This window comes from Bombina bombina, chromosome 7 (genome assembly GCF_027579735.1).
Source record: "Bombina bombina isolate aBomBom1 chromosome 7, aBomBom1.pri, whole genome shotgun sequence".
NCBI classification, from domain to species: domain Eukaryota; kingdom Metazoa; phylum Chordata; class Amphibia; order Anura; family Bombinatoridae; genus Bombina; species Bombina bombina.
In genome coordinates this window covers 453,777,975-453,800,594 of record NC_069505.1, presented here as the reverse complement: position 1 = coordinate 453,800,594, position 22,620 = coordinate 453,777,975, and the positions used below count along the sequence as shown (strand labels likewise).

Sequence of the window (22,620 nt, the reverse complement as noted above, 5' to 3'; positions counted from 1 at the left end):
TTCTAATTGAATTGTATTCTAAGTTGCAAGTTTATTTGCTAGTGTGTTAAACATGTCTGATTCAGAGGAAGATACCTGTGTCATTTGTTGCAATGCCAAAGTGGAGCCCAATAGAAATTTATGTACTAACTGTATTGATGCTACTTTAAATAAAAGTCAATCTGTACAAATTGAACAAATTTCACCAAACAACGAGGGGAGAGTTATGCCGACTAACTCGCCTCACGTGCCAGTACCTGCATCTCCCGCTCGGGAGGTGCGTGATATTGTAGCGCCGAGTACATCTGGCCGGCCATTACAAATCACATTACAGGATATGGCTTCTGTTATGACTGAAGTTTTGGCTAAATTACCAGAACTAAGAGGTAAGCGTGATCACTCTGGGGTGAGAACAGAGTGCGCTGATAATATTAGGGCCATGTCAGATACTGCGTCACAGGTTGCAGAACATGAGGACGGAGAACTTCATTCTGTGGGTGACGGTTCTGATCCAAACAGACTGGATTCAGATATTTCAAATTTTAAATTTAAACTGGAAAACCTCCGTGTATTACTAGGGGAGGTGTTAGCGGCTCTGAATGATTGTAACACAGTTGCAATACCAGAGAAAATGTGTAGGTTGGATAAATATTTTGCGGTACCGACGAGTACTGAGGTTTTTTTCTATACCTAAGAGAATTACTGAAATTGTTTCTAAGGAGTGGGATAGACCCGGTGTGCCGTTCTCACCCCCTCCGATATTTAGAAAAATGTTTCCAATAGACGCCACCACACGGGACTTATGGCAAGCGGTCCCTAAGGTAGAGGGAGCAGTTTCTACTTTAGCTAAGCGTACCACTATCCCGGTGGAGGATAGCTGTGCTTTTTCAGATCCAATGGATAAAAAATTAGAGGGTTACCTTAAGAAAATGTTTGTTCAACAAGGTTTTATATTGCAACCCCTTGCATGCATTGCGCCGATCACGGCTGCAGCGGCGTTCTGGATTGAGTCTCTGGAAGAGAACATTAGTTCAGCTACTCTGGACGACATTACGGACAGGCTTAGAGTCCTTAAACTAGCTAATTCATTCATTTCGGAGGCCGTAGTACATCTAACTAAACTTACGGCGAAGAATTCAGGATTCGCCATTCAGGCACGCAGGGCGCTGTGGCTAAAATCCTGGTCAGCTGATGTTACTTCTAAGTCTAAATTGCTTAATATACCTTTCAAAGGGCAGACCTTATTCGGGCCCGGGTTGAAAGAGATTATCGCTGACATTACAGGAGGTAAAGGCCATGCCCTGCCTCAGGACAAAGCCGAAACTAAGACTAGACAGTCTAATTTTCGTTCCTTTCGTAATTTCAAAGCAGGAGCAGCATCAACTTCCTCTGCACCAAAACAGGAAGGAGCTGTTGCTCGCTACAGACAAGGCTGGAAACCTAACCAGTCCTGGAACAAGGGCAAGCAGACCAGGAAACCTACTGCTGCCCCTAAAACGGCATGAATTGAGGGCCCCCGATCCGGGATCGGATCTAGTGGGGGGCAGGCTTTCTCTCTTCGCCCAGGCTTGGGCAAGAGATGTCCAGGATCCCTGGGTGCTAGAAATAATATCTCAGGGATACCTTCTGGACTTCAAATACTCTCCTCCAAGAGAGAGATTTCATCTGTCAAGGTTGTCAACAATCCAGACAAAGAAAGAGGCGTTTCTACGCTGCGTACAAGAGCTCTTGTTAATGGGAGTAATCCACCCAGTTCCACGATCGGAACAGGGACAGGGGTTTTACTCAAATCTGTTTGTGGTTCCCAAAAAAGAGGGAACTTTCAGACCAATCCTGGACTTAAAGATCCTAAACAAGTTCCTAAGAGTTCCATCGTTCAAGATGGAGACTATTCGGACAATTTTACCTATGATCCAAGAGGGTCAGTACATGACCACTGTAGATTTAAAAGATGCTTACCTTCACATACCGATTCACAAAGATCATTACCGGTACCTAAGGTTTGCCTTCCTAGACAGGCATTACCAGTTTGTAGCTCTTCCATTCGGATTGGCTACAGCTCCAAGAATCTTTACAAAGGTTCTGGGTGCTCTTCTGGCGGTACTAAGACCGCGGGGAATCTCGGTAGCTCCATACCTAGACGACATTCTGATTCAAGCTTCAAGCTTTCAAACTGCCAAGTCTCATACAGAGTTAGTACTGGCATTTCTAAGGTCACATGGATGGAAGGTGAACGAAAAGAAAAGTTCACTCGTTCCACTCACAAGAGTTCCCTTCCTGGGGACTCTTATAGATTCTGTAAAAATGAAGATTTACCTGACAGAGGACAGGCTAACAAGACTTCAAAGTGCTTGCCGCACCCTTCATTCCATTCAACACCCGTCAGTGGCTCAATGCATGGAGGTAATCGGCTTAATGGTAGCGGCAATGGACATAGTAGAGTCTCCTGCCAATAAACATTCCTTCTCTGAATCTGGATCAAGAGACCAGAAATTCTCTTCTTTGGTGGCTTTCTCGGCCACATCTGTCCAGGGGGATGCCATTCAGCAGACCAGACTGGACATTTGTAACAACAGACGCCAGCCTTCTAGGTTGGGGTGCCGTCTGGAATTCTCTGAAGGCTCAGGGACAATGGAGTCAGGAGGAGAGTCTCCTGCCAATAAACATTCTGGAATTGAGAGCAGTTCTCAATGCCCTCCTGGCTTGGCCCCAGTTGACAACGCGGAGTTTCATCAGGTTTCAGTCGGACAACATCACGACTGTAGCTTACATCAACCATCAGGGAGGGACACGAAGCTCCCTAGCTATGATGGAAGTATCAAAGATAATTCGCTGGGCAGAGTCTCACTCTTGCCACCTGTCAGCAATCCACATCCCGGGAGTGGAGAACTGGGAGGCGGATTTCTTAAGTCGTCAGACTTTTCATCCGGGGGAGTGGGAACTTCATCCGGAGGTCTTTGCCCAAATACTTCGACGTTGGGGCAAACCAGAGATAGATCTCATGGCGTCTCGACAGAACGCCAAGCTTCCTCGTTATGGGTCCAGATCCAGGGATCCAGAAGCAGTCCTGATAGATGCCCTGACAGCACCTTGGGACTTCAGGATGGCTTATGTGTTTCCACCCTTCCCGATGCTTCCTCGATTGATTGCCAGAATCAAACAAGAGAGAGCATCAGTGATTCTAATAGCACCTGCGTGGCCACGCAGGACTTGGTATGCAGATCTGGTGGACATGTCATCCTGTCCACCTTGGTCTCTACCTCTGAAACAGGACCTTCTGATACAGGGTCCCTTCAAACATCAAAGTCTAACTTCTCTGAAGCTGACTGCTTGGAAATTGAACGCTTGATTTTATCAAGACGTGGGTTTTCTGAGTCAGTTATTGATACCTTAATACAGGCTAGGAAACCTGTTACCAGAAAGATTTACCATAAGATATGGCGTAAATACCTATATTGGTGTGAATCCAAAGGTTACTCTTGGAGTAAGGTTAGGATTCCTAGGATATTGTCTTTTCTACAAGAAGGTTTAGAAAAGGGTTTATCCGCTAGTTCATTAAAGGGACAGATCTCAGCTCTGTCCATTCTGTTACACAAACGTCTGTCAAAAGTTCCTGACGTCCAGGCTTTTTGTCAGGCTTTGGCCAGGATTAAGCCTGTGTTTAAAACGGTTGCTCCACCATGGAGTTTAAACCTTGTTCTTAATGTTTTACAGGGCGTTCCGTTTGAACCCCTTCATTCCATTGATATAAAGTTGTTATCTTGGAAAGTTCTATTTTTAATGGCTATTTCCTCGGCTCGAAGAGTCTCTGAGTTATCAGCCTTACATTGTGATTCTCCTTATTTGATTTTTCATTCGGATAAGGTAGTTCTGCGTACTAAACCTGGGTTCTTACCTAAGGTAGTTACTAACAGGAATATCAATCAAGAGATTGTTGTTCCTTCTTTATGCCCAAATCCTTCTTCGAAGAAGGAACGTCTTCTGCACAACCTGGATGTAGTCCGTGCTCTAAAATTTTACTTACAGGCAACTAAGGAATTTCGACAAACGTCTTCTCTGTTTGTCGTTTACTCTGGGCAGAGGAGAGGTCAAAAAGCTTCTGCTACCTCTCTTTCTTTTTGGCTTCGTAGCATAATTCGTTTAGCTTATGAGACTGCTGGACAGCAGCCTCCTGAAAGGATTACAGCTCATTCCACTAGAGCTGTGGCTTCTACTTGGGCCTTTAAGAATGAGGCCTCTGTTGAACAGATTTGCAAGGCTGCAACTTGGTCTTCGCTTCATACTTTTTCCAAATTTTACAAATTTGACACTTTTGCTTCACCGGAGGCTATTTTTGGGAGAAAGGTTCTTCAGGCAGTGGTTCCTTCTGTATAAAGAGCCTGCCTATCCCTCCCGTCATCCGTGTACTTTTGCTTTGGTATTGGTATCCCAGAAGTAATGATGACCCGTGGACTGATCACACTTAACAGAAGAAAACATAATTTATGCTTACCTGATAAATTCCTTTCTTCTGTAGTGTGATCAGTCCACGGCCCGCCCTGTTTTAAGGCAGGTAAATATTTTTTAATTTATACTCCAGTCACCACTTCACCCTTGGCTTTTCCTTTCTCGTTGGTCCTTGGTCGAATGACTGGGAGTGACGTAGAGGGGAGGAGCTATATGCAGCTCTGCTGGGTGAATCCTCTTGCACTTCCTGTTGGGGAGGAGTTAATATCCCAGAAGTAATGATGACCCGTGGACTGATCACACTACAGAAGAAAGGAATTTATCAGGTAAGCATAAATTATGTTTTTATCTACTGGGCTCAAACTAACAGTTGTACCTCTGTGCGCTCTAATAAAGTATTACGGTAGGCGTTTATTGTATATGGATATTGCATAAAATAGACAGAGCTGTATGATCCTTTTGTACCTATTTGATATTGTTCTAAATTATTCACAGGTTGCATTGAAACTCCTTATTGCTCAGGTAGCTAATGACTATTTTGTCTCATCACCATCTGACTCAAACCTTTTTTCCTGGTGATAAATGTCAGCACTATTGCAGATAATATCAAACGTCTCAGAGGAAGTAATAACATTATGATCAGACACCTGTCCCTGCTATACCTGAGAACTAGATTTGTGTATTCGTGCACATCGTTCTGACACGAATCAGGAAGGTGGCCGCCGCATTCAGCTTTTTTCAGAGCTGCATTTATTCTTGTGAAAGTGCAATAGACTGAGATTTGGAATTGCACATATCTTAGTTTGTTGCCCTGTAAATTTGTGGCCCTGTAAAGAGCCAAATGCGGCTTGTGGCTGCCTTCTTCCTGATTGGTTACAAATGCACAATCTACTGAGATCTCTTACAGAGAGTATATTCTTCCACCACTGAATACTTGAGAAAGATCAGAATAAGAAACCAACTCTATATCCTCACCCTATCTGACCTGTTACCTATAGACCACTGGTTTTCAAACCTGTCCTCAGCCTCCCCCTAACAGGCCACACTTTCTGGCTATCTGGTCTGGAGCACAGGTGAAACAATCAGCTGATTCGTAACCATGGTTATTTTACCTGCTCTCACCCAAGGTAATCCTGAAAATCTGGTCTGTTTGGGGAGGCCTTAGGACAGGTTTGAAAACCAGTGCTGTAGACTATATCATCTTGCCATCTTTCGTGAGATAAACATTAGTGTACTAATTATGATCTTTTCTTTAATGGGTTTTGCCCTGGATATTAAGTCAAACTGGGATATTTAATTTGTGTGCAGTGATGTATAACATTGTTACTAATACTGAGGTAGGCACAGGAGCGTGCACATGAGCACTATATGTATAACATTGTTACTAATACTGAGGTAGGCACAGGAGCATGCACATGAGCACTATATGTATAACATTGTTACTAATACTGAGGTAGGCACAGGAGCGTGCACATGAGCACTATATGTATAAAATTGTTACTAATACTGAGGTAGGCACAGGAGCGTGCACATGAGCACTATATGTATAACATTGTTACTAATACTGAGGTAGGCACAGGAGCGTGCACATGAGCACTATATGTATAACATTGTTACTAATACTGAGGTAGGCACAGGAGCGTGCACATGAGCACTATATGTATAACATTGTTACTAATACTGAGGTAGGCACAGGAGCGTGCACATGAGCACTATATGTATAACATTGTTACTAATACTGAGGTAGGCACAGGAGCGTGCACGTGAGCACTATATGTATAACATTGTTACTAATACTGAGGTAGGCACAGGAGCGTGCACGTGAGCACTATATGTATAACATTGTTACTAATACTGAGGTAGGCACAGGAGCGTGCACGTGAGCACTATATGTATAACATTGTTACTAATACTGAGGTAGGCAGAGGAGCATGCACGTGAGCACTGTATGTATAACATTGTTACTAATACTGAGGTAGGCACAGGAGCGTGCACGTGAGCACTGTATGTATAACATTGTTACTAATACTGAGGTAGGTACAGGAGCGTGCACGAGAGCACTATATGTATAACATTGTTACTAATACTGAGGTAGGTACAGGAGCGTGCACATGAGCACTATATGTATAACATTGTTACTAATACTGAGGTAGGCACAGGAGCGTGCACATGAGCACTATATGTATAACATTGTTACTAATACTGAGGTAGGCACAGGAGCGTGCACATGAGCACTATATGTATAACATTGTTACTAATACTGAGGTAGGCACAGGAGCGTGCACGTGAGCACTATATGTATAACATTGTTACTAATACTGAGGTAGGCACAGGAGCGTGCACGTGAGCACTATATGTATAACATTGTTACTAATACTGAGGTAGGCACAGGAGCGTGCACATGAGCACTATATGTATAACATTATTACTAATACTGAGGTAGGCACAGGAGCGTGCACATGAGCACTATATGTATAACATTATTACTAATACTGAGGTAGGCACAGGAGCACTCACATGAGCACTATATGTATAACATTGTTACTAATACTGAGGTAGGCACAGGAGCACTATATGTATAACATTATTACTAATAAAGAGGTAGGCACAGGAGCGTGCACATGAGCACTATATGTATAACATTGTTACTAATACTGAGGTAGGCACAGGAGCGTGCACATGATCACTATATGTATAACATTGTTACTAATACTGAGGTAGGCACAGAAGCGTGCACAGGAGCACTATATGTATAACATTATTACTAATAAAGAGGTAGGTACAGGAGCGTGCACATGAGCACTATATGTATAACATTGTTACTAATACTGAGGTAGGCACAGGAGCGTGCACATGAGCACTATATGTATAACATTGTTACTAATACTGAGGTAGGCACAGGAGCGTGCACATGAGCACTATATGTATAACATTGTTACTAATACTGAGGTAGGCACAGGAGCGTGCACATGAGCACTATATGTATAACATTGTTACTAATACTGAGGTAGGCACAGGAGCGTGCACATGAGCACTATATGTATAACATTGTTACTAATACTGAGGTAGGCACAGGAGCGTGCACGTGAGCACTATATGTATAACATTGTTACTAATACTGAGGTAAGCACAGGAGCGTGCACGTGGGCACTATATGTATAACATTGTTACTAATACTGAGGTAGGTACAGGAGCGTGCACATGAGCACTATATGTATAACATTGTTACTAATACTGAGGTAGGCACAGGAGCGTGCACATGAGCACTATATGTATAACATTGTTACTAATACTGAGGTAGGCACAGGAGCGTGCACGTGAGCACTATATGTATAACATTGTTACTAATACTGAGGTAGGCACAGGAGCGTGCACATGAGCACTATATGTATAACATTGTTACTAATAATGAGGTAGACAGAGGAGCGTGCACATGAGCACTATATGTATAACATTGTTACTAATACTGAGGTAGGCACAGGAGCGTGCACATGAGCACTATATGTATAACATTGTTACTAATACTGAGGTAGGCACAGGAGCGTGCACATGAGCACTGCATGTATAACATTGTTACTAATACTGAGGTAAGCACAGGAGCATGCATATGAGCACTATATGTATAACATTGTTACTAATACTGAGGTAGGCACAGGAGCGTGCACATGAGCACTATATGTATAACATTGTTACTAATACTGAGGTAGGCACAGGAGCGTGCACATGAGCACTATATGTATAACATTGTTACTAATACTGAGGTAGGCACAGGAACGTGCACATGAGCACTATATGTATAACATTGTTACTAATACTGAGGTAGACAGAGGAGCGTGCACATGAGCACTATATGTATAACATTGTTACTAATACTGAGGTAGGCACAGGAGCGTGCACATGAGCACTATATGTATAACATTGTTACTAATACTGAGGTAAGCACAGGAGCGTGTACATGAGCACTATATGTATAACATTGGTACTAATACTGAGGTAGGCACAGGAGCGTGCACATGAGCACTATATGTATAACATTGTTACTAATAATGAGGTAGACAGAGGAGCATGCACATGAGCACTGTATGTATAACATTGTTACTAATACTGAGGTAGGCACAGGAGCGTGCATGTGAGCACTATATGTATAACATTGTTACTAATACTGAAGTAGGTACAGGAGCGTGCATATGAGCACTATATGTATAACATTGTTACTAATACTGAGGTAGGTACAGGAGCGTGCATGTGAGCACTATATGTATAACATTGTTACTAATACTGAGGGAGGCACAGAAGCGTGCACATGAGCACTATATGTATAACATTGTTACTAATACTGAGGTAGGCACAGGAGCGTGCACATGAGCACTATATGTATAACATTGTTACTAATACTGAGGTAGGCACAGGAGCGTGCACATGAGCACTATATGTATAATATTGTTACTAATACTGAGGTAGGTACAGGAGCGTGCACATGAGCACTATATGTATAACATTGTTACTAATACTGAGGTAGGCACAGAAGCGTGCATGTGAGCACTATATGTATAACATTGTTACTTATACTGAGGTAGGCACAGGAGCGTGCACATGAGCACTATATGTATAACATTGTTACTAATACTGAGGTAGGCACAGGAGCGTGCACATGAGCACTATATGTATAACATTGTTACTAATACTGAGGTAAGCACAGGAACGTGTACATGAGCACTATATGTATAACATTGTTACTAATACTGAGGTAGGCACAGGAGCGTGCACATGAGCACTATATGTGTAACATTGTTACTAATACTGAGGTAGGCACAGGAGCGTGCACATGAGCACTATATGTATAACATTGTTACTAATACTGAGGTAGGCACAGGAGCGTGCACATGAGCACTATATGTATAACATTGTTACTAATACTGAGGTAAGCACAGGAGCGTGCACGTGGGCACTATATGTATAACATTGTTACTAATACCGAGGTAGGCACAGGAGCGTGCACATGAGCACTATATGTATAACATTGTTACTAATACTGAGGTAGGCACAGGAGCGTGCACATGAGCACTATATGTATAACATTGTTACTAATACTGAGGTAGGCACAGGAGCGTGCACGTGAGCACTATATGTATAACATTGTTACTAATACTGAGGTAGGCACAGGAGCGTGCACATGAGCACTATATGTATAACATTGTTACTAGTACTGAGGTAGTCACAGGAGCGTGCACATGAGCACTGTATGTATAACATTGTTACTAAAACTGAGGTAGGCACAGGAGCGTGCACATGAGCACTATATGTATAACATTGTTACTAATACTGAGGTAGGCACAGGAGCTTGCACATGAGCACTATATGTATAACATTGTTACTAATACTGAGGTAGGCACAGGAGCGTGCATGTGAGCACTATATGTATTACATTGTTACTAATACTGAGGTAGGCACAGGAGCGTGCACATGAGCACTGTATGTATAACATTGTTACTAATACTGAGGTAGGCACAGGAGCGTGCACATGAGCACTATATGTATAACATTGTTACTAATACTGAGGTAGGCACAGGAGCGTGCACATGAGCACTATATGTATAACATTGTTACTAATACTGAGGTAGGCACAGGAGCGTGCGCATGAGCACTGTATGTATAACATTGTTACTAATACTGAGGTAAGCACAGGAGCGTGCATGTGAGCACTATATGTATAACATTGTTACTAATACTGAGGTAGGCACAGGAGCGTGCACATGAGCACTATATGTATAACATTGTTTCTAATACTGAGGTAGGCACAGGAGCGTGCATGTGAGCACTGTATGAATAACATTGTTACTAATACTGAGGTAGGCACAGGAGCGTGCACATGAGCACTATATGTATAACATTGTTTCTAATACTGAGGTAGGCACAGGAGCGTGCATGTGAGCACTATATGAATAACATTGTTACTAATACTGAGGTAGGCACAGGAGCGTGCACATGAGCACTATATGTATAACATTGTTTCTAATACTGAGGTAGGCACAGGAGCGTGCATGTGAGCACTGTATGAATAACATTGTTAAAGGGACAGTAAAGACAAAATTAAAAATAAATCTATTGACGATCATGAAGGTTTAACCCCTTAATGACCGGTGTCGTACCCTGTGAGTCGCTGCAGTCCTGGGCTTTTCTCAGCCTCGATCTCACTCAAAATAGCTTGATCTCGCCATTTCTGCAAAATAGCTTTACAGAGTTATCTCTGCATTGGACAGCGGTGGTGCCGATCGTTGGTGGGTGGGAGTGTAAAGAGGGAGCCGGGTGGGCGGCCCATCGCTGGAGGGGGCCGGGAGGAGGGCGGGACCACTACACCACGCTAAACAGATAGGAAACATAAAAAAAAGCCGTGAAGTGTGTGGGAAGGAGGGAAGAGGGGCAATAAGGGGGATCCTATGTGTGATTCATTGTGGGAAAGGGATCTGGGGGGGGTCGGGTAATGAAGGGGGGGCAGCTACACTACAGAAAAAAATGTTAATGTTTTGTAAGTACCTAAGATGGCGGCAAATAGGTAGAGGGGGGAGGGTAAGAGAGCTGTTTGGGGGAAATCAGGGAGGTTAGGGGGGGGGTAAAAGGGGATCCTACACTGCAGAAGATATTTAAAATATATATTTATTAAAAAAACAGCCTTTTATTTTATTACAGGCAGACTTTCTGCCAGTACTTAAGATGGCGGTGACAATTGTGGGGGAGGGAAGAGAGCTGTATGAGAGGGGTCAGGGAGGGATCAGGGGGTGGGATGTGTCAGGTGGGAGGCTGATCTCTACACTAAAGCTAAAATTAACCCTACAAGCTACCTAAATTTACCCCTTCACTGCTGGACATAATACACGTGTGGTGCAGCAGCATTTAACGGCCTTCTAATTACCAAAAAGCAACGCCAAAGCCATATATGTCTGCTATTTCTGAACAAAGGGGATCCCACAGAAGCATTTACAACCATTTGTGCCATAATTGCACAAGCTGTTTGTAAATCATTTCCGTGAGAAACCTAAAGTTTGTGAAAAAGGGAACAATTTTTTTTTATTTGATCTCATTTGGCGGTGAAATGGTGGCATGAAATATACAAAATGTGCCTAGATCAATACTTTATGTTGCCTACTAAATAAATAAATATAGTTTTGTTAGATAAATATAAAAAGGGCTCTATTTCTGTTTTAATGTAGTGATGGCAAAATGCTAAAAATGCTCTGGTCTTTTGGGGAAGTTTTAGTCTGAAGTGCTTTAGTATAAACATTATTGCAAACTCTGCTGCCATAGACTGCTAAAGACACGTGCACGCTCCTGAGCTCACCTAGGATTATTCTATAACAAAGGATACAGCATATGTAGGTACCATATATATAGCTATACATATATAATATAAGGAGACCAGACTCTCATACATAGATATTTATTTTATATTATGTGACAGTAATTACTGTGTGATCCCCTCTCTGTACTGCACTGCAGCATATGTAGGTACCATATATACAGCTATATATATAATATAAGGAGAGAAGACTCTCATACACAGATATTTATTTTATATTATGTGACAGTAATTACGGTGTGATCCCCTCTCTGTACTGTGCTGCAGCATATGTAGGTACCATAGATACAGCTATATATATAATATAAGGAGACCAGACTTTCATACACAGGTATTTATTTTATATTATGTGATAGTAATTACTGTGTGATCCCCTCTCTGTACTGTGCTGCAGCATATGTAGGTACCATATATAAAGCTATATATATAATATAAGGAGACCAGACTCTCATACACAGATATTTATTTTATATTATGTGACAGTAATTACTGTGTGATCCCCTCTCTGTACTGCGCTGCAGCCTATGTAGGTACCATATATACAGCTATATATATAATATAAGGAGACCAGACCCTCATACACAAATATTTATTTTATATTATGTGACAGTAATTACTGCGTGATCCCCTCTCTGTACTGCGCTGCAGCATATGTAGGTACCATATATACAGCTATATATATAATATAAGGAGACCAGACTCTCATACACAGATATTAATTTTATATTATGTGACAGTAATTACTGTGTGATCCCCTCTCTGTACTGCGCTGCAGCATATGTAGGTACCATATATACAGCTATATATATAATATAAGGAGATCAGACTCTCATACACAGATATTTATTTTATATTATGTGACAGTAATTACTGTGTGATCCCCTCTCTGTACTGCGCTGCTGCATATGTAGGTACCATATATACAGCTAAATATAATATAAGGAGACCAGACTCTCATACACAGATATTTATTTTATATTATGTGACAGTAATTACTGTGTGATCCCCTCTCTGTACTGTGCTGCAGCATATGTAGGTACCATATATACAGCTATATATATAATATAATGAGACCAGACTCTCTTACACAGATATTTATTTTATATTATGTGACAGTAATTACTGTGTGATCCCCTCTCTGTACTGCGCTGCAGCATATGTAGGTACCATATATACAGCTATATATATATATAATATAAGGAGACCAGACTCTTATACACAGATATTTATTTTATATTATGTGACAGTAATTACTGTGTGATCCCCTCTCTGTACTGTGCTGCAGCATATGTAGGTACCATATATACAGCTATATACTGTATATAATATAAGGAAACCAGACTCTCATACACAGATATTTATTTTATATTATGTGACAGTAATTACTGTGTGATCCCCTCTCTGTACTGTGCTGCAGCATATGTAGGTACCATATATACAGCTATATACTGTATATAATATAAGGAAACCAGACTCTCATACACAGATATTTATTTTATATTATGTGACAGTAATTACTGTGTGATCCCCTCTCTGTACTGTGCTGCAGCATATGTATGTACCATATATACAGCTATATATATATATAATATAAGGAGACCAGACTCTCATACACCGATATTTATTTTATATCATGTGACAGTAATTACTGTGTGATCCCCTCTCTGTACTGTGCTGCAGCATATGTAGGTACCATATATACAGCTATGTATATAATATGAGACCAGACTCTCATACACAGATATTTATTTTATATTATGTGACAGTAATTACTGTGTGATCCCATCTCTGTACTGCGCTGTAGCATATGTAGGTACCATATATACAGCTATATATATTATATAAGGAGACCAGACTATCATACACAGATATTTATTTTATATTATGTGACAGTAATTACTGTGTGATCCCCTCTCTGTATTGCGCTGCAGCATATGTAGGTACCATATATACAGCTATATATATATAATATAAGGAGACCAGACTCTCACACGGATATTTATTTTATATCATGTGACAGTAATTTCTGTGTGATCCCCTCACTGTACTGTGCTGCAGCATATGTAGGTACCATATATACAGCTATATATATATAATATAAGGAGACCAGACTCTCATACACCGATATTTATTTTATATCATGTGACAGTAATTACTGTGTGATCCCCTCTCTGTACTGTGCTGCAGCATATGTATGTACCATATATACAGCTATATATATAATATAAGGAGACCAGACTCTCATACACAGATATTTATTTTATATTATGTGACAGTAATTACTGTGTGATCCCCTCTCTGTACTGCACTGCAGCATATGTTGGTACCATATATACAGCTATATATATATATAATATAATGAGACCAGACTCTCATACACAGATATTTATTTTATATCATGTGACAGTAATTACTGTGTGATCCCCTCTCTTTGCTGTGCTGCAGCATATGTAGGTACCATATATACAGCTATATATATATATAAAATAAGGAGACCAGACTCTCATACACAGATATTTATTTTATATTATGTGACAGTAATTACTGTGTGATCCCCTCTCTGTACTGTGCTGCAGCATATGTAGGTACCATATATACAGCTATATATATAATATAAGGAGACCAGACTCTCATACACAGATGTTTATTGTACATTATGTGACAGTAATTACTGTGTGATCCCCTCTCTGTACTGCGCTGCAGCATATGTAGGTACCATATATACAGCTATATATATAATATGAGGAGACCAGACTCTCATATACAGATATTTATTGTATATTATGTGACAGTAATCACTGTGTGATCCCCTCTCTGTACTGCGCTGCAGCATATGTAGGTACCATATATACAGCTATATATATAATATAAGGAGACCAGACTCTCATACACAGATATTTATTTTATATTATGTGACAGTAATTACTGTGTGATCCCCTCTCTGTACTGCGCTGCAGCATATGTAGGTACCATATATACAGCTATATATATAATAATATAAGGAGACCATACATTAATCTACACAAATATTTTATTTCATCCCCAGTTCATACACAATGTGCACAATACACAGACATCACTGGCTCACATGCAGCAGCATTATTATTATGTGACAGTTTATCTAGCGCAGGATTCTCAAACAGTCACCATTATCCCATACACCTAATGCAGCATAAAGAGGCACAGTGAAGGTGGCAGTGAAGGTGTGTAAGTGTCTGATTGGGTCACACAGCTCATAAAAGGTCAGACGCCCAGCCTCATAGTCCAGTAGTATTCCTACTGTGTCACATGATAGAGGGGGTTGTAATGAGGTGACTGTTGTGTTATGTCTCACTGAAAGATCTTTATATATACTACACAAACCCCAGGACTTGTTATTATTTCCTATCAGTGACTGATATCTTCCCCTCCCCATACTGGTATAACAAACCCCTGCACGCCAGCGCCGCGATTCACTGATCTGCACTTCCCAGTAATGTCGTCCTGAGGAAAAGCTCCTGGTACTTAATACCTGAGGATAATAAGTAAATCTCTCTGGTGTTTCTGGTCGCTGCTGGTTTATACCCGAGCAGGATACAGTTTTCAGGTCACCTGATACAATAACATTATTATGAGCTGTGTTTATATCCAGTAATATGTCTGATGTCACCTGCATATAGATCTCTCTCTTTACATCAGTCACAATATCAGCTAAACCTCTGTATAAGGTCACTGAGATCAGACCCTCATCTAAATCCCCTCCAGCAGGGACCTGTTTATCACCTCTTTGTGTGACCTCATTATCTCCCTTCTCAGCACCACAAAAGTCACCTCTGTGTGATTCCTGTTCTTGTAGGACAGTTAATGGGTCAGTTATGTTGCACAGCTCCTCAATGTGACTCATCTTCCTGGTCAGCTCGTCCTTCTCTTTTTCGAGCTGCTGGATCTGATTAGAGATTGTGAGTAAAGCCTGGTCCTGCTGCTGGGTGAGGTCACTCAGGACTCGCTTCTCTAGGTCTTCCAGCTGTCTCCTGATGTCCCTAATCAGGGCAGTGAGTCGCTCTGTTACACCAGCTGCTTTCTCCTGCACCCCTCTCCTGTGCTTCTGCAGACTCTGGACTCTTTTCTCAGTCTTCTCTCTCTTTGTGGTCAGTTTCTGCAGAACATTTCTCAGTTTCTTTTTCTTCTTCTCAGAAGCCTCATTCAGCAGCTCCACCTGGTGTCCCCTGTGCTCTCCGGCCAGGGAGCAGGACGCACAGATACAGGCAGCATCCTCAGTGCAGTAATATTTCAGCAGCTCCTTGTGTTTGTAGCATTTTCTATTACCCCAGAAAGTGATGGGTTCAGTTAAGATGTGTTCCTTAGACTTGCTGTGTGACCTCAGGTGGAAATCACAAAAAGATGCCTCACACAGCAGACACGATTTAGTAGCAGGGTGAGTACAGTAAGTGCAGAAGATCCCAGTCTCATTTACTGGCTCAGTAGGTTGGAAAGTCTCTGCTATATTACGTAGCCTCAGGTTCTTGTTGAGTTCAGGTCTCTTCCTAAACCTTTGTTTACATTCAGGACAGGAATACTCCCCCTCATCCTGATTGTCCCATGTTCTGTTAATACAGCTCAGGCAGTAGGTATGGCCACAGCTGAGGGCTACAGGATCTGTATAAATGCTGAAGCAGATGGGGCAGGTTACCTCCTCTCTCAGGTCAGCAGACGCCATTCTTGTATGTAGCAAGAAGAAATGAAACTAAATGTCTCTTCCTCTACAGCACAGGGTGTGGTAAGTTTATCTCTGAGACACAATCCAATTAACCTCATATGTGCCAAGCTGCAGTTTAAATGCCTCAGTGCTCACACGTGTTAAAAGTTCATACTTTATCTGCAGCTGTTTCTGGCTCTCATTCTATAGCATTATTATATTCCTTAGCCAGTAATTTACTCATTTATAGTAACATCAGACAGATAGTGTGTGAAATGTTCACTGTCATTTACACTTAGATGGAAAGGTAATATAAAGTTTAAATTGAAGCCTTTGGCTGCCAAAGAGTGGGAGTGCTGGGTGTCTATTGCATGGTGACCCCCTGACTGTATATTATCAGGACAGGCTCAGACAGTCCTGGGTGTCTATTGCATGGTGACCCCCTGACTGTACATTATCAGGAGAAGCTCACACAGTGCTGGGTGTCTATTGCATGGTAACCCCTGACTGCACATTATCAGGACAGGCTCAGACAGTGCTGGGTGTCTATTGCATGGTGACCCCCTGACTGTATATTATCAGGAAAGGCTCAGACAGTGCTGGGTGTCTATTGCATGGTGACCCCTGACTGCACATTATTAGGTCAGGCTCAGACAGTGCTGAGTGTCTATTGCATGGTGACCCCCTGACTGCACATTATCAGGACAGGCTCAGACAGTGCTGGGTGTCTATTGCATGGTGACCCCCTGACTGTATATTATCAGGACAGGCTCAGACAGTGTTGGGTGTCTATTGCATGTTGACCCCTGACTGTATATTATCAGGACAGGCTCAGACAGTGCTGGGTGTCTATTGCATGGTGACCCCTGACTGCACATTATTAGGTCAGGCTCAGACAGTGCTGGGTGTCTATTGCATGGTGACCCCCTGACTGTATATTATCAGGACAGGTTCAGACAGTGCTGGGTGTCTATTGCATGGTGACCCCCTGACTGTATATTATCAGGACAGGCTCAGACAGTGCTGGGTGTCTATTGCATGGTGACCCCTGACTGCACATTATTAGGTCAGGCTCAGACAGAGTTGAGTGTCTATTGCATGGTGACCCCCCTTGCTGCACATTATCAGGACATGCTCAGACAGTGCTGGGTGTCTATTACATGGTGACCCCCTGACTGCACATTATCAGGACAAGCTCAGACAGTGCTGGGTGTATATTGCATGGTGACCCCCTGGCTGCACATTATCAGGACAGGCTCAGAGAGTGCTGGGTGTCTATTGCATGGTGACCCCCTGACTGCACATTATCAGGACAGGCTTAGACAGTGCTGGGTGTCTATTGCATGGTGATCCCTGACTGCACATTATTAGGTCAGGCTCAGACAGAGTTGGGTGTCTATTGCATGATGACCCCCTTGCTGCACATTATCAGGACATGCTCAGACAGTGCTGGGTGTCTATTACATGGTGACCCCCTGACTGCACATTATCAGGACAAGCTCAGACAGTGCTGGGTGTATATTGCATGGTGACCCCCTGGCTGCACATTATCAGGACAGGCTCAGACAGTGCTAGGTGTCTATTGTATGGTGACCCCTGACTGCACATTATCAGGACAGACTCAGACAGTGCTGGGTGTGTATTGCATGGTGACCCCCTAACTGCACATTATCAGGACAAGCTCAGAGAGTGCTGGGTGTCTATTGCATGGTGACCTCCTGGCTGCACATTATCAGGACAGGCTCAGAGAGTGCTGGGTGTCTATTGCATGGTGACCTCCTGGCTGCACATTATCAGGACAGGCTCAGACAGTGCTGGGTGTTTATTGCATGGTGACCCCCTGGCTGCACATTATCAGGACAAGCTCAGACAGTGCTGGGTGTCTATTGCATGGTGACCCCCTGACTGCACATTATCAGGACAGGCTCAGACAGTGCTGGGTGTCTATTGCATGGTGACCCCCTGACTGTATATTATCAGGACAGGCTCAGACAGTGCTGGGTGTCTATTGCATGTTGACCCGTGACTGTATATTATCAGGACAGGCTCAGACAGTGCTGGGTGTCTATTGCATGGTGACCCCTGACTGCACATTATTAGGTCAGGCTCAGACAGTGCTGAGTGTCTATTGCATGGTGACCCCCTGACTGTATATTATCAGGACAGGTTCAGACAGTGCTGGGTGTCTATTGTATGGTGACCCCTAACTGCACAATATCAGGACAGGCTCAGGCAGTGCTGGGTGTGTATTGCATGGTGACCCCTGACTGCACATTATCAGGACAGGCTCAGACAGTGCTGGGTGTGTATTGTATGGTGACCCCTGACTGCACATTATCAGGACAGGCTCAGACAGTGCTGGGTGTGTATTGCATGGTGACCCCCTGACTGTATATTATCAGGACAGGCTCAGACAGTGCTGGGTGTCTATTGCATGGTGACCCCCTGACTGCACATTATCAGGACAGGCTCAGACAGTGCTGGGTGTGTATTGCATGGTGACCCCTGACTGCACATTATCAGGACAGGCTCAGACAGTGCTGGGTGTCTATTGTATGGTGACCCCTGACTGCACATTATCAGGACAGGCTCAGACAGTGTTGGGTGTCTATTGCATGGTGACCCCTTACTGTATATTATCAGGTCAGGCTCAGACAGTGCTGGGTGTCTATTGTATGGTGACCCCTGATTGCACATTATCAGGAGAGGCTCAGACAGTGCTGAGTGTGTATTGCATGGTGACCCCCTGACTGCACATTATCAGGACAGGCTCAGACAGTGTTGGGTGTCTATTGCATGGTGACCCCTGACTGCACATTATCAGGAGAGGCTCAGACAGTGCTGAGTGTGTATTGCATGGTGACCCCTGACTGCACATTATCAGGACAGGCTCAGACAGTGCTGGGTGTCTATTGTATGGTGACCCCTGACTGCACATTATCAGGACAGGCTCAGACAGTGCTGGGTGTCTATTGTATGGTGACCCCTGACTGCACATTATCAGGACAGGCTCAGACAGCGCTGGGTGTCTATTGCATGGTGACCTCCTGACTGCACATTATCAGGACAGGCTCAGACAGTGCTGGGTGTGTATTGCATGGTGACCCCTGCCTGCACATTATCAGGACAGGCTCAGACAGTGCTGGGTGTGTATTGCATGGTGACCCCTGACTGCACATTATCAGGACAGGCTCAGACAGCGCTGGGTGTCTATTGCATGGTGACCTCCTGACTGCACATTATCAGGACAGGCTCAGACAGTGCTGGGTGTCTATTGTATGGTGACCCCCTGGCTGCACATTATTATGCATGTTTTCCCCTCAGCTGTTCTTTACACAGCACAGGATCAGGTGATGCTTTGTATCTATTACAAGGTGACCACTTGAGGTTACATTATCACGAGAGGCATCCACAGAAGGGCTGTAGAGAGCGTAGATTACCCCTGGATGTTTTCTGCTTACCCCTTGCTACACCAACCTTTCCCTACAGGGTGCACATAATGACTGCACACATCTGTGTACAAAACTGCTATTTCTGCCTATGCTAATACACTCCCCTTGCAAGTCCTCACCAATTGTGACCCCCATGATTCAGCCTCCTCCCCTATAACTATTGCCTGTGCCGGTGTAAATGATAAACATCACAATGTAAGCAGGTGCGGTACACTGCGTTGTATCATAGCTCTGCAAGCTTGTGCACAGTGCAGGCACAGGTGTTGGTTTGTCATTTGCAACAGCTGGGTTTAGAGTCACTAAGGTGAGCAGAGAGTAATTTATTTATTCATAATTTATTTAATCATTTTTGTAATTGACTAGGTGTAGATGGGTTTAACACCAGTACACGGGGGGATTTACAGTCTAGTTATTTAAAACAAATAATCACTGACATAAATAATAAATATATTAATTTAAATCAATGGGGTTACAAAAGTAAATTATATATTGTTAAATATTTGTTTTAAACATGTAGAAAGGAGAGTTGAGTGTTATAAATATTGTAGGGGATTTCTCATTGGCTGCCTGGGACCCTGGTCTGAGGGACCTGATAGAATGGCAGCCTGCCAGATCAAGTCTGTAGAGGACTATTGGACTATGACCTCACATCTGAGCCAATGCCACGTAGATTTTTATATGCTGACATAAGGGATTCAATTCTTATAGTGGTCATTCCCTAGGTGAATATGGCTACTCACTCTCCCCTTTTCATAACCCAACCCTTAACACAGGACACAGAGACCAAATTTAGGTTAAATATGACCGTCACTGGCTGTTTTATTTACTCACTCTCCCTTTTCATAACCCAACCCTTAACACAGGACATAGAGTTCATTTATAGGTTAAATATGACCGTCACTGGCTGTTTTATTTACTCAACCAGAGATACACACAGTTAATATGGATGTCGGCATATGAGAATGCTAACTCCTCAGAACTACAAGAGGTAAGCAGCCCCATACAAACAACAGCAGAGCTTCCTTCCAGCCATGGGAAATGATACATGGGGTTTGAGATCTCATGATCTATCTACATAGGGGAAAGGGCATTTTGGGTGCCGCCCAAAGCTATCTGCCTGTCATGTTCTGTCTCAGGATATTTTGTGAGAGACTCATTGTAGAAGCCATATAGATTGAAAAGATAAACAGATTTATTTAAATAACAAAATAAATTGATTGAGCAAATACTTGCAGGGTATTTTTAATATATACTGTACTATTCAGGTATGTTATGGCCACATATGGCAGGAGTGGAAAGGAACAAACAAGTAAGCAGAGATCCAGATTCTAAAGGTAAAGTCTTTGTCCTGGTAATAACTGAAGTGCAGGCATTGCACAAAGCAGAAAACAAACTTGTAAACAGGTAGCAGGTTTAAAGGTGAAGTCTTTGTCCTGGTAATAACTGAAGTGCAGGCTTCTTCCAAATATGTACTGAACTACAGGAAACAGACTCTAACTTATGACAAAACAGAAACAATGTGAAGACCATGTGCAGCCGAACAGCCAGCCTTAAATAGGGAGGCTTTGTACAGGATTGGTTCTGAGTAAATGCAAAATTGAGAGCACCTGTGTTTTGCACAGGTGTAATTACAAGTAAGACAAATACTCATTTAACAGATCTTTTAAGTTGCATTTGAATTTCTCAACTGCTAGAACTGACTGTGGCTCAACACATAAGCAAACAGTGTAGTAAGCACAGATCCACAGGTTCAAATCCCCACACAGCCTTTTTGAGTAGAATGCCTCCCAGACCTTTTCTTTTTTGTCTGGAGGCTTGGTTCGTGACACTGCCCCTTTCCATCAGCCTGGCCATCACTCTCCTCATTCTCCCTCTCCTTTGTATGCTCAATGTCGCAAACCTCCCACCACCAAGAGTTCCACCACCAAGAGTTAGCCTCCGATACTCTTGCTGCCACCCATAATCCCTTATACTCCCAACAGGAGGTGGCTCAGAGCCCTTCTAATATCCTCGGTAAAGATATCCTTATCTGACAAGTGTACCCCATCTGTCCTGTAGAGTTCCCTTTTGTCTGCCTGTGTCTCACCACAAAACCCCTTGAATATTCTACTTACACCCCTGTTTAGCCTTCTTCTTAACCTGTACCCAGCCCTATTTGAGCTCATTTACCACAACTTGATCCTGTCTATCATATTGGACCAACCAACTAGCACCCCTGGTGCCCATTCTCTAATCCACACAGTGGGGCCGATTAATTAAGCAGTCAAGCTGCTTATTTCACAAGAGACTTTAGGAATCTGGTGTTAAGAAGCAGCGGTTATAAAACTGCTGCTTCTTAACTCATCCGCCACCTCTGGGGCGGCGTGCAGCAATCATCACGATCAGATACGATTGGGATGATTGACACCTCCTGCTAGCAGCTGATTGGCCGTGAATCTGCAAGGGGCGGCATTGCACAAGCATTTCACCAGAAATGCTTGTGCAATGATAAATGCCAACAGCAATGACAGTGCAATGATCCACTACAGCGTCTTAATAAATCAGCCCCTATGTCTGACTGTATAATTTTAATGAAAGTCTAACGCTGGAAGCAGCCCTAGATCATTAACACCCAAAAGGATGAGTATAATGTTGGTGCTGGCCCCATCTTCTGTGGGCCACGATAAGGGTCCTGGGCAAGTTCCACCAGCACCCTCCCCTGCGCCCCAGCCAGC

General features: G+C 42.9%; 1 protein-coding gene across 1 annotated transcript; it reads right to left on the bottom strand.

Moving 5' to 3' along the window:
• Positions 1-14,792: 14,792 nt before the first annotated feature.
• On the bottom strand, positions 14,793-16,484 carry LOC128666702 (E3 ubiquitin/ISG15 ligase TRIM25-like). Its single transcript, XM_053721441.1, has one exon. It carries the CDS (start codon positions 16,473-16,475, stop codon positions 14,901-14,903), a length of 1,575 nt encoding a protein of 524 aa, XP_053577416.1. The 5' UTR covers positions 16,476-16,484; the 3' UTR covers positions 14,793-14,900.
• Between the last annotated feature and the right edge of the window lie 6,136 nt (positions 16,485-22,620).

Bases quoted from the DNA above. Each gene is read 5' to 3' on its own strand.
- LOC128666702 (XM_053721441.1), bottom strand. From the start codon at position 16,475: ATGGCGTCTGCTGACCTGAGAGAGGAGGTAACCTGCCCCATCTGCTTC.